This window comes from Pleurodeles waltl, chromosome 3_1, assembly GCF_031143425.1.
Source record: "Pleurodeles waltl isolate 20211129_DDA chromosome 3_1, aPleWal1.hap1.20221129, whole genome shotgun sequence".
NCBI lineage: Eukaryota > Metazoa > Chordata > Amphibia > Caudata > Salamandridae > Pleurodeles > Pleurodeles waltl.
This window is the reverse complement of record NC_090440.1, coordinates 563,155,574-563,170,742: the sequence shown is the minus strand read 5'-3', so window position 1 is coordinate 563,170,742 and position 15,169 is coordinate 563,155,574. Positions and strand designations below refer to the sequence as shown.

At 45.7% G+C, this 15,169-nt stretch overlaps 1 protein-coding gene across 1 annotated transcript in view; it reads left to right on the top strand.

The window, feature by feature from the left end:
• Positions 1-15,169, top strand: part of RASGRF1 (Ras protein specific guanine nucleotide releasing factor 1) — a 944,233-nt gene that overhangs the window by 815,934 nt on the left and 113,130 nt on the right. Inside the window, exon 23 of the mRNA XM_069222980.1 lies at positions 6,070-6,267. Coding sequence (XP_069079081.1) covers positions 6,070-6,267 — 198 coding nt within the window. The remainder of the gene's footprint in view (positions 1-6,069; positions 6,268-15,169) is intronic.

Here is a 15,169-nt window from a genome sequence, read left to right as displayed (position 1 = left end):
GTTCCCTTTGAATGGGGTGTGTGGTTGGGGGAAGGGGTCTCAGGTTCCTTGAGGGTAGCTGTGAGTCCATCCATACCTGATGACTGTCTACTAGGGAATGACCTCACGCATACTGTGTGGATGAAGGTGAAGCTCACGTCCCATTTGGAAATGTTGGGATTGCCAGAGCGGGCGTGCATGACCATCCGGTCCATGGCCGCCAGAGAGGGTGATCAGGAGGACCTGGAGCCTGAAACAGTGGCCCAGGTGGCTAATAGGAAAGGAAGGGGCAAGAGGCATAGGAATCCCACTCCTGAGATTCCCACAGTCCGGGAGGGGGCTGAACCGGAGGGGGATGCCCTGGAACCTACAGGGGAAGAAGTTGCTGAACTGGCAGCAGGAAGGAGGCCCCACCAGGGAGGAGTTCTCTGCAGCAAAGAAAACATGCCCTACCCTTGAGGGACTTCGGAAACAGGCCAAGGCCCAGGCAGCTGGTGATACCTCTGGATCTCACCTGATTTACTGGAGAACAATCTCCTGAATAGAGAACCTAAGGTTGCTGAGCCTGGGGCAGCACGGGTGCTGGTGATACAATATTTCAGAACCTTCCTACTGGGTCTGCCTCATGATGTGCCACTGGCAGGTCATTTGGGGCAGGGCAAGACCTTTGACATGCTTGTCACCCACTTTTATTGGTCCCAAATGAGGAAGAACTCTGATGCATTCTGCAGGACATGTCAGACCTGTCAGGCGAGTGGGAAATCTGGGAAGAGGTGCAAGACTCTTCTTAAACACTTTCTTGTTGTGAGCACCCCTTTTGAGTGGGTGGGCATCGACATTGTGGAGCCTCTTATCCTGTCCGGTACCCGGAAGCTATCCCTCCTGAGGACAGTGACTGCTCCCACAGTGGCCAGGGCACTGATGGGGATCTTTACCCGTGGGTTTCCCCAAGGAGGTGGTATCTGACCAGGCTACCAATTTCATGTCGCTGTACATGAAGGCCAAGTGGAAGCCGTGTGGTGTAGCATACAAGTTCACCACGCCTTACCACCCCCAAATCAATGGGTTGGTTGAGAGATTCAGCCGTACCCTGAAGGGCATGATTATGGGTTTCTCTGAACCCATGAGGAGTAAGTGGGATGTCTTGTGGCCCTGCTTGTTGTTCGCTTACAGGGAGGTACCACAGAAGGGAGTTGGCTTTAGCCCCTTTGAGATTCGGTATGGACACTCTGTGAAAGGGTCTTTCAGTTTGATGAGGGAGGGCTGGGAGAAAGCTTCCAATAAGCCCCCAAGGATGTATTCAGTTACATGCTGGCCTTCAGGAACCAAACAGCCTGCTTCCGGAAACTCACCCAAGAGAATCTGGAAGCTAGCCAGGCAGACATGAAACGCTGGTAAGACTAGAATACCACTCTGGTTGAGTTTCAGCCTAGCCAGAAAGTGTGGGTGATGGCCACGACAAAACCCTGTGCTCTCCAAGACCGTTGGTCTAGGCCATTTGAGGTGAACAAGCACAAAAGTAATGTCACCTACTTGGTGGACATGCAGACTTCTAGAAACCCTTTAAGAATGTTACACGTGAACCGCCTCAAACCCCACTTTGAGAGGTCTAAGTTGACCATGCTTTTGGTCACATGATGGGGTGAAAGAGGCGAGTGAACCTCTCCCCAACATCCTGTCTTCCAAAGAGCAGGATGGGTCAGTGGAGGGTGTAAACCACTCCCTTACTCTGACCCTAGTTCAGCAGAGGGACTGTGTAGGAAAGAAGCCTCTTACTAGCTTGGTTACCCCCCTCTTTTTGGCCTGTTTGTCAGTGTGTTTGACTGTGTTCACTGGGATCCTGCTAAACAGGACCCCAGTGACTCTCTCCCTTCTAAATTGGTAACTAACTTTTTACAGATTGCCGTGACCGAGGGTGCAAAAGTGAGGTCTGCGTTCTCAACACCAGAGGGGCACTACCAGTTTTGTTTTGTGTTGTGCCCTTTGGGTTGAAGAACACCCCTGCCGCATTCCAAAGGCTGGTCAAACAGGTCATGGCTGGGTTGGAGAACTTCAGTGCCACCTACCTGGACAACATTGCTGTCTTCAGCTCCAGCTGGGAAGACCCCTTGCACCACCTTCAGGAAGTGTTGAGGGCCCTGCAGAGTGCAGGCCTCACTATCAAGGCCAGTAAGTGCCAGATAGGGCAGGGGTCTGTGGTGTACTTGGGACACCTTGGTAGGAAGCACCTGGTAGGGAGCAGCCCGGTGGCACCCTTCCAGCCAAAAATTGACACCATTCTGGCTTGGACACCCCCAAAGATACAGACTGAGGTGAGGGCCTTCTTAGGACTCACCTCTTACTACAGGAGATTTGTCACCATGTTACACCATAGTTGCACCCTTAACAGAGCTGACTTCCAAAAAGCATCCACATCAGGTGATCTGGACAGAGGTGTGCCAGGCTGCTTTTGACACCCTCAAGGAGGCCATGTGCACACCACCCATGCTCAAGGCACCTGACTTTTCCAAAGAGTTTATGGTGCAGACAGATGCTTCAGAGCATGGTATGGGAGCTGTGCTCTGACAGCTGAATGAAGAGGACCTAGATCAACCTGTAGCCTTCCTCATTTGGAGGTTACTTCCCAGGGAGCAAAAGTGGAGAGCACTAGAAAGGGATGCTTTTGCTGTGGTCTGAGCACTGAAGAAGCTACGACACTACTTGTTTGGGACTCACTTCCGGGTTCAGACAGATGACAGGCCCCTCAGATGGCTAATGCAGATGAGAGTTGATAATCCTAAACTGTTGAGATGGTCCACCTCCCTAAGGAATGGACTTTACGGTGGGATCCCCCCTCCCACCGGAACAGATCACGCCAACGCTGATGGTCTTTCCAGGTTTTGCTGCCTTAGTGATGAGAACTCCCAAGGGCTTGGGTAGTTCTCTCCACTTTCAGCTGGAGGGGACACGTGTTAGGCTTGGCAGCTCTTGGCATGGTTTCTCTGTACTTGTTTGCTTCTGACCCCCTGTTTATGGATCCTGTGCTGTAATTCATTTTTGCTGGTTTTGATACTCTGGGCACTTTATCACTGCTAACCAGCACTAAAGTGCAAGTGCTCTCGGTCTAAATTATATTGGTAATTGGTTTTCCATGATTGGCATATTTGATTTACTAGTAAGTCCCTACTAAGGTGCACCAGAGGTACCTAGGGCCTGTAAATAAAATTCTACTAGTGGGCCTGCAGCACTGATTGTGCCACCCACATGAATAGCCCTGTAAACATGTCTCAGGCCTGCCACTGCAGTGCTTATGTGTGCAGTTTTGCACTGTCAATTCAACCTGGCAAGTGTACCCAGTTGCCAGGCCTAAACATTCCCTTTTACTACATGTAAGTCACCCTTAAGGTAGGCTCTAGGTAGCCCCATGGACAGGGTGTAGTGCATTTTAAAGGCAGGGCATGTACTGGTGTGTTTGACACGTCCTGATAGTAAAACTCAAAAACTGAAAAAATCAGTTTTTACTATTGCAAAGCCTGTCTCTCCCATAGGTTAACATGGGGATTGCCTTCAAGTCTCTTAAGTGAAGTTTCCCATCGGGAGCAGATAGAGATCTGGATTTTGGGATCTCTGAACTGACAATTTAAAAATACATCTTTTGGCAACGTTGGTTTTTAGATTGTCTATTTGAAAATGCCACTTTTAGAAAGCGGGCATTTTCCTGCTTAACCATTCTGTGCATCTGCCTGGCTGCTGAATACACATCTAGGTCAGACTGACAGTTGGGCTGTTTGTGAATTCACTCTAGAGAGTAACATAAAGGGAGCAGAGGTGTGTCCTGCATATCCTGATGAGTTTTCCTGGGCTGGAGTGTGAGGGAGGAGCGGTCACCTGCACTTGAAAAGGCTGTGCCTATCCTCTCACAATACAGTCTCCAACCCCCTAGTGTGTGTCCGGGGCGGGGCAAGGAAGAGGCAGGGTCTTGTGCACTAAAATGACTTTCCTTTGAAGTTTGCCTACTTCAAAGGCAGAAATGAGAATAAGTATTGGACTCCTGACCCCACAACTTTAGAACTTCTGTCAAGGAGAAGAGCTGAGGAGCTGTGAGGATCAGTACTGCCCCTTTGCTGTGTGTGCTCTGCTGGGTTTGCCTGCAGTTGCTGCTTCTGCCCTAGAGAGGAGAAAGACTGGACTTTGCTGTAAATCCTGCTTGTGAATATTTTCCAAGGGCTTGGACTGAGCTTGCCTCCTGTTAAGAAGTCTCAGGGACATCAAAGACTTCATCTGCCAGCACCAGGGCTCTCTTGCTGAGACCCCCTGACTTGCCAAGTGGTGCCACAACCAGTCCCTGGGCCAGTGGAAGGAGAAGCTGGCAGAACCAGAGTGAAATTCTACACACCAGAGCCAAGCCCCAAAACAACCGACGCAGCGCCTGCACTGCGGCTGAAAAATCAGTGCAGCACCAGTGAAATCAACGTATCGCCAGCTCCTCGTGGATTCATCGCTGCAGTGCATCTGTATTTTCCACGTTTCCTCCCTGGATGCCAAAATCTTCAACACCACTGCACAGACCTGAGGCTGCTTGTCTGGAAATTGATGCATTGCTTACCCAGCAAAGAAAGAATAGACGCACGGCCTCACTTGCAAGTAAGCAATCGACGCATTGCGGCTTTATTTTTTACGCATACCAGGTACTTTCTGCTAAAACAACGCATCCATTGATTTCTATGGATTAAGGCTCTTTTTACTTTAAAAATGTATATCTTTGCTTGTGTATGTTGGATTTTTGTCGTTTTGGTCTTGCTTGATTAAAATAAATATTGACTATGTGTCTAAACTGGTGTGGAGGCCTTCTGTAATGTTTTCACTGTGATACTGTATGTATTTGTGCAAATACTTTACACATTGCCTCCAAGATAAGTCTGAATGCTTGTGCCAAGCTACCAAGGGGGTGCACAGGGGTTATCTGAGCTGTGTATCTCCATTACCCTGACTAGAGCAAGGGTCCCTATTTGGACAGGGTGTAAACTGACTGCCAACTAGAGACCTCATTTCTAATAGTTTCCATTGAGCCTCTGTCATGGAAAACATCTTTTTTACAGGTCATCTCATTTAGATGAGCATGCAAGATGCAGTAATTTGCAATTAAAGTGCCTTTCTTTGATTCTACAAGGACAATGGAACTGATTTAAGGTTTGGCAGACAGAGGGTTGACCGGATGAGGGAGGTCAATCTGAGAGAACTTCACCCACCAAGTCTAGAGTTGTCTGGCAGCCCTGTGGACAACTCTTAACACTAACAGGAACCACCATCATGGTGCTGTTTGTCAATGTTATAAAGGTTTGACAGACGATCTGTCAAACAGGACGGCCACCTATCAAACTTTTACCGTTTTTCATTTTTTTTTAAACAAACTTTAAAAGTGCCATTTTGGTGGTGGAAAAAATTAGAAACTAATGACCCCCACGACATGGGATGTGTCTCCCATGGTGACACTAAGCAGACAACCAGATTCAATGAGGACCACCGGAGATCAAAATCTTGGTTTTATCCACATTTAATTTCAGACAACTAGTTTTCATGCAATGGGCAACCTGGTAATGCATAACGTGAAGATTTCTTGAGTAATGGCTGGATTTTTGTCAGGGAAGAACATCAACTGTGTGTCATCAGTGTAGGAATCCACACTGACACCAAAACACAGAATGATTGCTGCTAAAGGGAATATATGGGCGTTTAACAGAGATGGGTTCAATGAAATGTCCTGTGACAATCCGTAGTTTAATTCTTCAGATTTTGACCTAAAAGGTGAAAAAGTGATAAACTAACGTCAATTGGACAAAAAGATTTTATCCACCCCAGGCCAAGGAATTGAGTGTATAAATATACGCACTTCTAAGCAAACATTGACTACTGAAGACTCCGAGCCTGACTGGCGAATAAGGCAAGTATGTGGATCTATAAAAGTTATCAAAGCTGGAGAACTGCAGGTATAGGTAAATAATTTTTTTCTTTCTTGTTTTGGGGAGGGAGAAACAAAATCCCACATACAGTTAAGGTCATTCTGAAATCCTACTTCATCTAATTTGCATATTTTCTTCCCCCTTCATGCAGATGAGTAACCTGATCGCCTCGGAGATCTTGCACAGTGAGGATGCGACAGTCCGTGGCAGTGCCATTGATAAGTGGGTGGCTGTTGCTGACATATGCCGGTGTTTACACAACTACAATGCTGTGCTGGAGATTACATCTTCATTAAACCGCAGCGCCATCTTCAGGCTGAAGAAAACATGGCTGAAAGTGTCTAAGCAGGTAAGAGACAATCCTGCATGGATTTCTATCAGATAGAACCTTATAAGGTTAGAGTGGCCTATACAGTTAATGGGATATAAGACCGAACACATTCAAATCGTGTATAGCCAGGTTCTGGCACAGGCTCTACCAGAATAAATTTTCAGAGCGTGTGGTGCCCCATACATATTACGGCCTCTAAAAAGGACTACTTCAATCCTTGCGATAACTTGTACAAGCGGTGCACGGTAAGCATTTAGCTTGGGTCCCCCGTACAGCCAGCGGGCTGACTCTACAGTATGACTACATGGACGCCCACAGTCTGGTCTCTTTCCATTCCCAAACAGATCTTGGACCCATGCAGCTAAAGGGTTTGCTAAATTATGCTGAATATAAACATCATAGCCCATTGTGATGCACAGTGCAGAGGAAACACTCGTGTACTGACCGAATGCAAAAAGAGGCACCTGCGACCTGGATGACTATCGCTGTTCTGAGATTTTCTTTTAGGCTGGCCATTTACCAAACACTGTATTTGCCAAGGCTGCCTTGGAGAACTGCAGTCTATAGTATACCGGGGACCGTTATTATCATGAAGCTCTGCTGCAGTGCAACGAGGCCCACATTTACCATGTTACAGGAGGAGTGATTTAGGAGAAACATATGTCCTGCTTAATAGACAGTAGTAAGGATGATTTGTCATTTTTATCTCGTTGCACACAGTCCTTAAAGCAGATACAAAGACCTAGAATTGACAGAACCTCACCTCACCATACAATACAAGTACTTCACAACTGTAATGGGAAAAAGGAAAATGTAATAAAGCTGCTGTATATCACACAACAGCTGGATGGCAGGCAATTCTGGGTCTGCCTTCCGTTCTGAAAACAGTGGGTTCAGCCCGCAGTTTGGGTCTGGTTAACCATGGGTCAGCTTTTCTTTCTGACTTTGTACTGTCTTTAACGAGCAGACATTAACATGATGTCCATCGCCAAAGGTATATATAGTCGCATAGTGATGACATGGCCTGATTTCACCTTCTCATCATGACTGAATGATTTACGTCCATGTATAACTCCTCAATGGACGTAGTTGGGTACTACGCCCATTGATACAGTGGGATTAACCATGTTGCATTCACAAATATGGACATTTTCTGCTCTGCCACCGTTTCCCTTGGTTATTCCATAGAAGTCAAGAACAAGCCATATGAGATGAAAATGTAGACCTAACATAGACCTATGTGGCGACTATCTTCAACATAATTTGCACAGCTACCAGTCTGGGTTAGACTGGAAGTGTAATTATCAGCATCACATTGCACTGTGTTAGCCCGATCCTCTTGAAAGAGATTTGAATGAGAGAATGTTTCCTCAAAAGGCAATTTCATAAAATGTGAAAGGAAGCAGTGCACAATGTTTCAAAGTTAATGGGTAAAAGGTCAAATAATTTATAAGCAGTTCAGAAGAGGACCTAATGAGATTTTCGAGTGCTTCAAGGTCTACTACAATACCCAAGAGCAATATTTCTTCAAAGCACACAATCATGTATGGTCATACAGATCATACAAATAAATACTGTTCCTGATGCCAAATAATGGATAGAAAGCAAGTAGATATGTGTGGGCCACTGATATGGCGCCTGTCTGATGCACTGAGTTTCACTGAGTAAATACCCATTTAAGGTCCTAAACAGATGCTAACTTTAGTGCAGCTAATAATAAATCTGCTGCTAAATATTCACTCTTTCGAGATATGCCAGAGTGCTGCTCAAATGATCAATTTGTCAGAAGTTATGAATGATTTTCTAAAATGGCAGTTTTGCTTTTTCAGCATTGACTCTTTCATGAATTCACATGCTCGAATATTTATCCATCGCCAGGTTGGGAACCCTTTGTAGCCAATGAACAACACTGGAAAAGACATAGACTACACACAACCTATAAACCTCGTGGTATGACCTGAGGTGTGGCCAGTCAGAAGTACAACCACCTATTTCTACTCCCCTCAGAGGCTCCAGTTGCCAGATTTCTCAACCCATGTCAGTGGGAAGGGGAACTCTCAGGAGCTGTGCTCCAGTTTCTTAAAATACCATATTTTTGAGTAATGTCTCTTCAAGGTGAACATCTCTCATCATTCTTTTATCTTTTTTGTTGTTCGGACATGGCTGTCAAAGCATTCCTTGTTCAAGGGGTGTGAGAAACACAGAGACAGAAAACATTACAGAGACAATGAGCATGCCATTTGTATCACCTACATACACCCTGGTAATGCACGACTTGCCCCTCTGTAAAATATGCCTTAACATGCCAAAAAATACTTTTGGAGACAGATAGGCATTTATCCTTAGCACATCTTTGAGAACAAGGCAAGTCATTACCACCCAGTCCTGCACAGCCGAGGGAAAAAATACATAACATTTCCAGCCTGTGCCAAAAAAGTATTCAGAAAAGACTATTCCTGCTTTGAAGATTCTGACCTCTGGTCACCTCCACAAGGGGTATGAGAGGCACAAAAAAGAGGCATCAAAAAGATAAAGAGGAACCTCATTCCTCATATAAAGTTCATCAAAACCATTCTAGTCCTCGAAGGCATGTGAGGCATTCTACTTCGGAGTCAGAAATTCTAGTCATGGAATCTATGAGCACTGATGTCAATGTCTCCATCAATGAAAAAAAAAATCATAGGAGAAGATGGGGTTGACCGCATCATTGATACCTTCATGTACAGTGGACGTGTTGAAGTCTTCTGTTAAGAAACTGTTGCCACCTCTGTTCACAGGATACCGCTATTGTCTGCTTCAACTACTCAGGACGTGATGTTTCTTTCTTTGTTATACTAACAACAGGAACCAAATTTAAGCAGTCCATTCAACCATCAGTTACTGAGGTGGTTTTCCAGATCTCAGCCCGACCGTTGTCTCCCTCATCAACTGCTAAACTAGTGTCGTCTATGATGTTTCTGTCTTTGACATCATCAGTTGCCTTGTTGACACCATATTTTGTATCGGCACCACAGATGGATTCCCAGTTTGTTAACACTGTCTCTTCAGCCTTCGCTATGTCTCTTATTTCATCACCATTTCCTCTACTGTCATTATTGGTGGCTTCTCATTTGCCATAAAGAAATTTGCAATATTCTTCTTTTGGAGAGCAGGGGGATGGTTTAAGACATTCCCAGGAGGAAAAGCTTCATTCTGACATAGACACTTTCTTTCATGTTTGGGGGGAAGGTGTTCTTATTATGAGGAACTCTGTGACAATCTCTGCAAGCAATTCTAAGATTGACAAGAAACATAAAGTACCTGAGATTTTCCAGCTTGTTTTATGAACCAGGTTTACACAGAACCAGTGATATTTGCCTCTGTGCAAACATCCGTGAATCCCTCTTCTTCACCCACAGCGCTTACGTATAAGAAGGGCAGCAAGTGGGAGTCAATGGGTAGAAACTGGTACTGGCCACCAGCTCTGTTAAAATTGCCAACTTGTGTGCAATTGTGTTGACATATGATCATCGACTGTGGCATGAGATCGCTCCTTTTATCAATAAATCAACAGAAGACAGTCCAAGGACATATTGAAAGGAGAATTGACTTATTGGCAGAGCAATGCACTATTAAGCAGTAGGCTTAAAACAAATGGGTAGCACCGTGAAGCACTAGGTTGTAAAACTGTCATGAAGCGCTATGGTTGATTGAAGAGCACCTCATTCAAGCCTGAAGTTCAGACTTATATCATTGAAATGCCATTTTATGGGGATGTTTTTGGCAAGTAGGTGCATGATACGCTTTAAGCCATTAAAGATTAAAGATACTGCTAAATATTTGGGAGTATTACACAAGTGGCAATACCATGTTACAGAGGGCATTACTGTAAGTGCTATCAATATAATTTTAATTGCTCTTGGCAGTATGGCTCCTCACAGCATTACATGCAACACAATAGGAGGCAAAGGGGACAGTTCAGTTGATCAAGCCATTGGTGTATAGGAGGTCTGTCTTCTCATTAAGAGAGTCTGACTTCAGCAATCTATTCCCCACCCAGCCAACCATGCTTGTGGGGCGAAGGGTTACATTTTTACAGACAAGCATGGCACACTATAACATGGGTATTGGACAATGTAAAAATGGAGGAAAACTTTAAAAGTTATCCAAATTCCTCTGCTCACACTTCAAAAAAGCAGATACAAAGTAATCTTTGAGAAATTAAATACATTTCAAAATTCTTACCAAAGGGAAATACCAAATAGAATTTGTATCACAAAGTCACTATAGAAAGGATTTTAATCCAGAATTTTTCTTATGATGAAAAGAGTTTGGCGACCATTTTCATACTTAAAGTAAGCAAATATCTAAAGAAAAAAGCTTTTGGGTGATCACATTGCAAGACATCAGCCATTTGATCTAAAAGGAGGGTTAGCTGGCATTGGTCGACTTAGATGATGCTTATTGTTATGTACCAATTCATCCAAATCAAAGACAATTCATGCAGTAAACGACCTGCATTATCAGTTTAAGGCACTCCCACCTGTCTTGAAATCAGCGTCAAGAATCTTAACCAAATGCGTGGCTCTGTTAGCAATCTGGTTAATGTGCCAAGGTCTGTCCATCTATTCATTTTTGGAAGATTGGCTGGTCAAGGCTCCCTCCTGCATTCAGGTTTCAACAGTGGTACAAACATCACTCCTTTCTTCCCCAGAGCTCACAATAAGTAAGGAAATTGTTCTAGCTCCATCAATTTTCTATTCTTTCTGGGGAAAACATCAGTACTTGCACCATGAAGGTATGACCAACAATGGAGAGAAGCACAAACGTCCAGTAAATATCATCTCATATTTGGTCACAGGACAAAGTGCATAAAAATGTTGAAAATGCTGCTCTGGTGCACACCGTCATTCATCCTTCTGATATATCAATGTTGCCTAAGGCTGAGACCAATTCAAGTGGGATTGATAAGGATCCAATAATATCTGTAACAAGATTAATTAAATATTCGCTTGTGGTAGCTAAAAAGGGAGAGTCAATTAGCTAACGATTTTCGCTGGTAAGGAGACAACTACATCTGGTAATGGAAGCTTCACAAATAGGAATGGGTGCTCATTTAAGTGGCATGTGTGTGACCGGAAAATAGAATCTAAACCACATCATTGTTTGTATAACTCAGGGCAGTGAGATTGACTGTACAGGCCTTTTCTTCTCCAGGTGAAGTACACTCAAATATTAATATCAATATGAACAAACAACACTACAACCTACTACATCCACAAGCAGTGGGTTAGAAGATCTCTCCATTTATCTCAGGAAGCACAGAGTCTTTTTTCTGAGCCACTAAAAACAGAGTGGATCTTTAGGTGGAGCATTTACCAAGACTACAGTATGTCTGTGTTGATGTTCTGAGTTGTCAAACTGTGGAAACCCATATGTGGGAGTTAGACAACACACAGTTGAATCTTAAATTTAGTTGATTGGGAACACTGGTTGAAGATATATTTGTGACACATCAGTATTACAAGAGTCACTTATTTGTGAGCAGATGGCCCTATCTGGGATCCAAAGGTGAAGCTTTCTCAATGGTTTGGAAGGGGAGGTTCCTTGAGTTCTTTGTGGGCCTGCCTAGAGATTAACTGACTTAATCAGGAGACGGGGGTGGAGGATGTATGGAAGAGCTCTTAATCTGCTCAAGACCTCCACTCAGAGTTGGAGGAAAGCGGGACCTCAGGTGCTCTGCTTGCCCTGGATAGATAAAAAATAAGTGTTTAAACACTGTTTGACAGTTTGATTAGTGAAAGAGTGAAAATGAAGACATACCTGCTTTTTCTGATCGGCTACATATCATGGACCAGTGAACACTGTGCTGATACTGCAAGGACACAACTTGGTACATCCCTTGAGTCACCACACGGAAGGCCACGAGGCAGCTGTGGAAGGTCAGATCTTCTATGAAATGCTGAGATTTTGCCCAGAAGCTATTGTTAAGTGGCAGTGAAATGGACAAGGCAGAAGCACACCAAACAAAACTGTAGTTTGAAAAACAGATGAGGCCCAAAATACAGAGGCCTTGAATATGGCATGACTGATACTTGAGATCCCAACTCAGAAGTAGAGGGCAGAGAAGAGGTCATAATATTCAGTCAGTAGACAACAAAATTAACACCTCAGATGGACTCCATAACCCATAAATTGGATAAACATGATAGTCGACTCTCAGAGGCTGAATACAGGGTCTCAAATTCAGAAGACAGCCTTAACAGCAAAGGGGACACAATATGAAACATGGAAAAGGCGCAGCAAAAAATGAGGATTAGGAAGCAAGATCCCTCTGCAATAAGATTTGAACCTTGGGGGTCTCGGAGTCATCCAATTCCGGGAAGATGGATGAATACATGGAGCGCCTGTTTATAATGCTGTTTGGGCAGGAGGCCTTCTCTCGTCTGCTAGTGGTAGAGAGAACCCATAGATCCCTGGCACCGAGGCACATGGCTGGTGCCATGACACATGTCCCATCCTGGTGCTATTTTTAATTTCAGGGACAGAGATACGGCCCTTTGGTTTGTGCAGGAAAAACACACTTTCATTCACCAGTAACAAGACTTCGCTGTTCCCTAATTTCATGGTGGTGGTGCAGGAGGTGTGACAGAAGGTTCAGTCTATCAAAAAACAGTTGTTGAAATATGGAATCCTGTATGCAATACTATATCCATCCAGATTTAAAGTCAAGTGTTGTGGAAAACATCATCTATTCCAATCCCAGTAACAAGCCACATAATTTCTAAAGCAAATCTCATGCAAAACTCTAGAAGACACAGCCCTTTAGCGTCAGCCAAACCTGGAATCGAACACAGTGATTCAGACTGAACATCTCACTGCTTCTTTCCACAACTTCTGCAGTCCTTGAATATAACCCTTATGTGAGGATGGCCCCCCATTCTTTGATGACCTACACTGTTCCTCTTACGTCCACTATATTTGTTCACATACGCAAAGGTTCTTCATGTAAGCAAGATGTCCATCGGATGCCCTCCAACCCCCTCAACCTTTCATGGAGGGGAGCCAGCATGCTATTTGGATTCCCCCTAGGGATTGCATCCCAACTAGTTCACAACAAAGTTTGGTCTGCATAGGTTTTAAATGTGGCCTGCTGTTAGATTTATATAGTGGATTAGGGCATGTCCTAGTGAAACTGGGTCACCAAAGTTGGAGGGAGAGTGATTTGGTAACGTTTGGAAGTTTTTTAAAATACTATAACACAGATGTTCTCTACACCATCAGTATATGGCGTATGTCAGTTCTCTTCCTTCCACACCGGTTAGGTGCAGGTCTGGGATCGAGCTACTCTTTGCCTTTTTTCAACATTTTGTCTGAGATTTTTGTCATCTATGTGAGGATTATGTCATCTAGGAAGACAGTGTTCAAGTCGTGTGGCACCTGTCATCGTGCCATGTTGGTGAAGGACCCCGATCAGGTATGTCTCTGGTGCCTCGACAGGGGCCACGATTCGAAGTCATGGTCCGACTGCTAGGCCATGGCCCCGAAATCTTTGAGGGAGTGGTCCCTAAAGCTCAGTGCGACTCATCGGAGATCATAGTCCCGCTCAAGGAGGAGGTCACAGAACCACTCCAGGAGCCCCAAGTCCTCTTTATCCCACTCGAGGTCTTCGGGGCACTCGGGGAAGAGGCACAAGAAGAAGTCCAAGCGGACTTTGACTTCGCCATGCCAGGCGGCCGACGAGACGTCTCTGTAACATCAACGTTCCGAGCATGGATCCGCGGAGCCATTGTCAGGGGCGACTTCGTGTCTCTCCCCCTTTACGGAAGCCGGAGCACCCGCGCTCAAATAAAGGAGTTTTACGAAGCCATTCGCCCCGTTTTTGAACGAGCTGACCCCGCGGGTGGGTCTTCCGACCCTGCGGGGTCAGCAGGGGCCCCATCGGGTTTGATGCCGGCTACTGGTGCGTAGGGCAGCTGAGGTCTTGGACCTAGACTTGCCTACCGTGCCAGTCAGGAATAGTCTCCTGACAGAGGTGCTTCAGCCGGGGGTTGCTGCATTGGAACCGATGTTACCCTTCAAGGAAGCCCATACAGATGTCCGACTGGGGATGTGGTCCAAACCCAGCACAGGGGCTTCTGTGAATAGGACAATTGGCCGCCGCCATCGACCAGCTCCTAACGACCCGTTTCCTCACCCAACACCCCACCCCGGAGAGCTTGGTGGTCCAAGCCTCCACTTCCCATGGTGTCTTCCCTTCCGCTCCCCCAGATAGGGAATCCAAGAGGACAAGAGGATGGACTAACTTGGGAAGAAGATGTTTTCTTCCGCCAGCCTGGCATTGAGGTCAGTAAACACCTCTTGCCCATTGGGCTGTTTTCCCCATACTTTATGGGATAAGGTGACACAAGTGCTGCCCCAGGTCCCAGAGGGCATATGGGACTCTCAGCCAAGCTGCCATGGATGGGAGGGATGCAGCCAAGTTTACCATCCGGTGTGCCTTGGACACGACCGACTCACTGGGCAGGGCAATTTCTTCGACAGTGGCCTTTCAACGCCAGGCCTGGCTGCGTACCATTAGCTTTTCAGGGCATGTCCAGGCAAATTTGATGGACATCCCTTTTGATGGCTCACGCCTTTTTGGTGGGAAGGCAGACTCTGCGCTTGAGGGGTTTAAGGACTCTTGAGCCACGGCCAGATCCTTGGGCCTCTCAGTGCCCATTCGCCAGCAGTCTGCCTATCGCCCCTTTTGAGACTTCGGGAGGGGTGCGGTACCACGCCAACCACAGGTTAGCCACCGTCCTCCGGCTTCACAGCATCCAGTGCGAGCATGAGGTTATGGTACCTTTAGACCCAGAGGGTCTAGCCAGAGGTCGGCTATCATCCAGCCCCCCTCTTCCGCAACGCCCAAGCCCTCCTAGTATGGTTCTGCAAGACCATG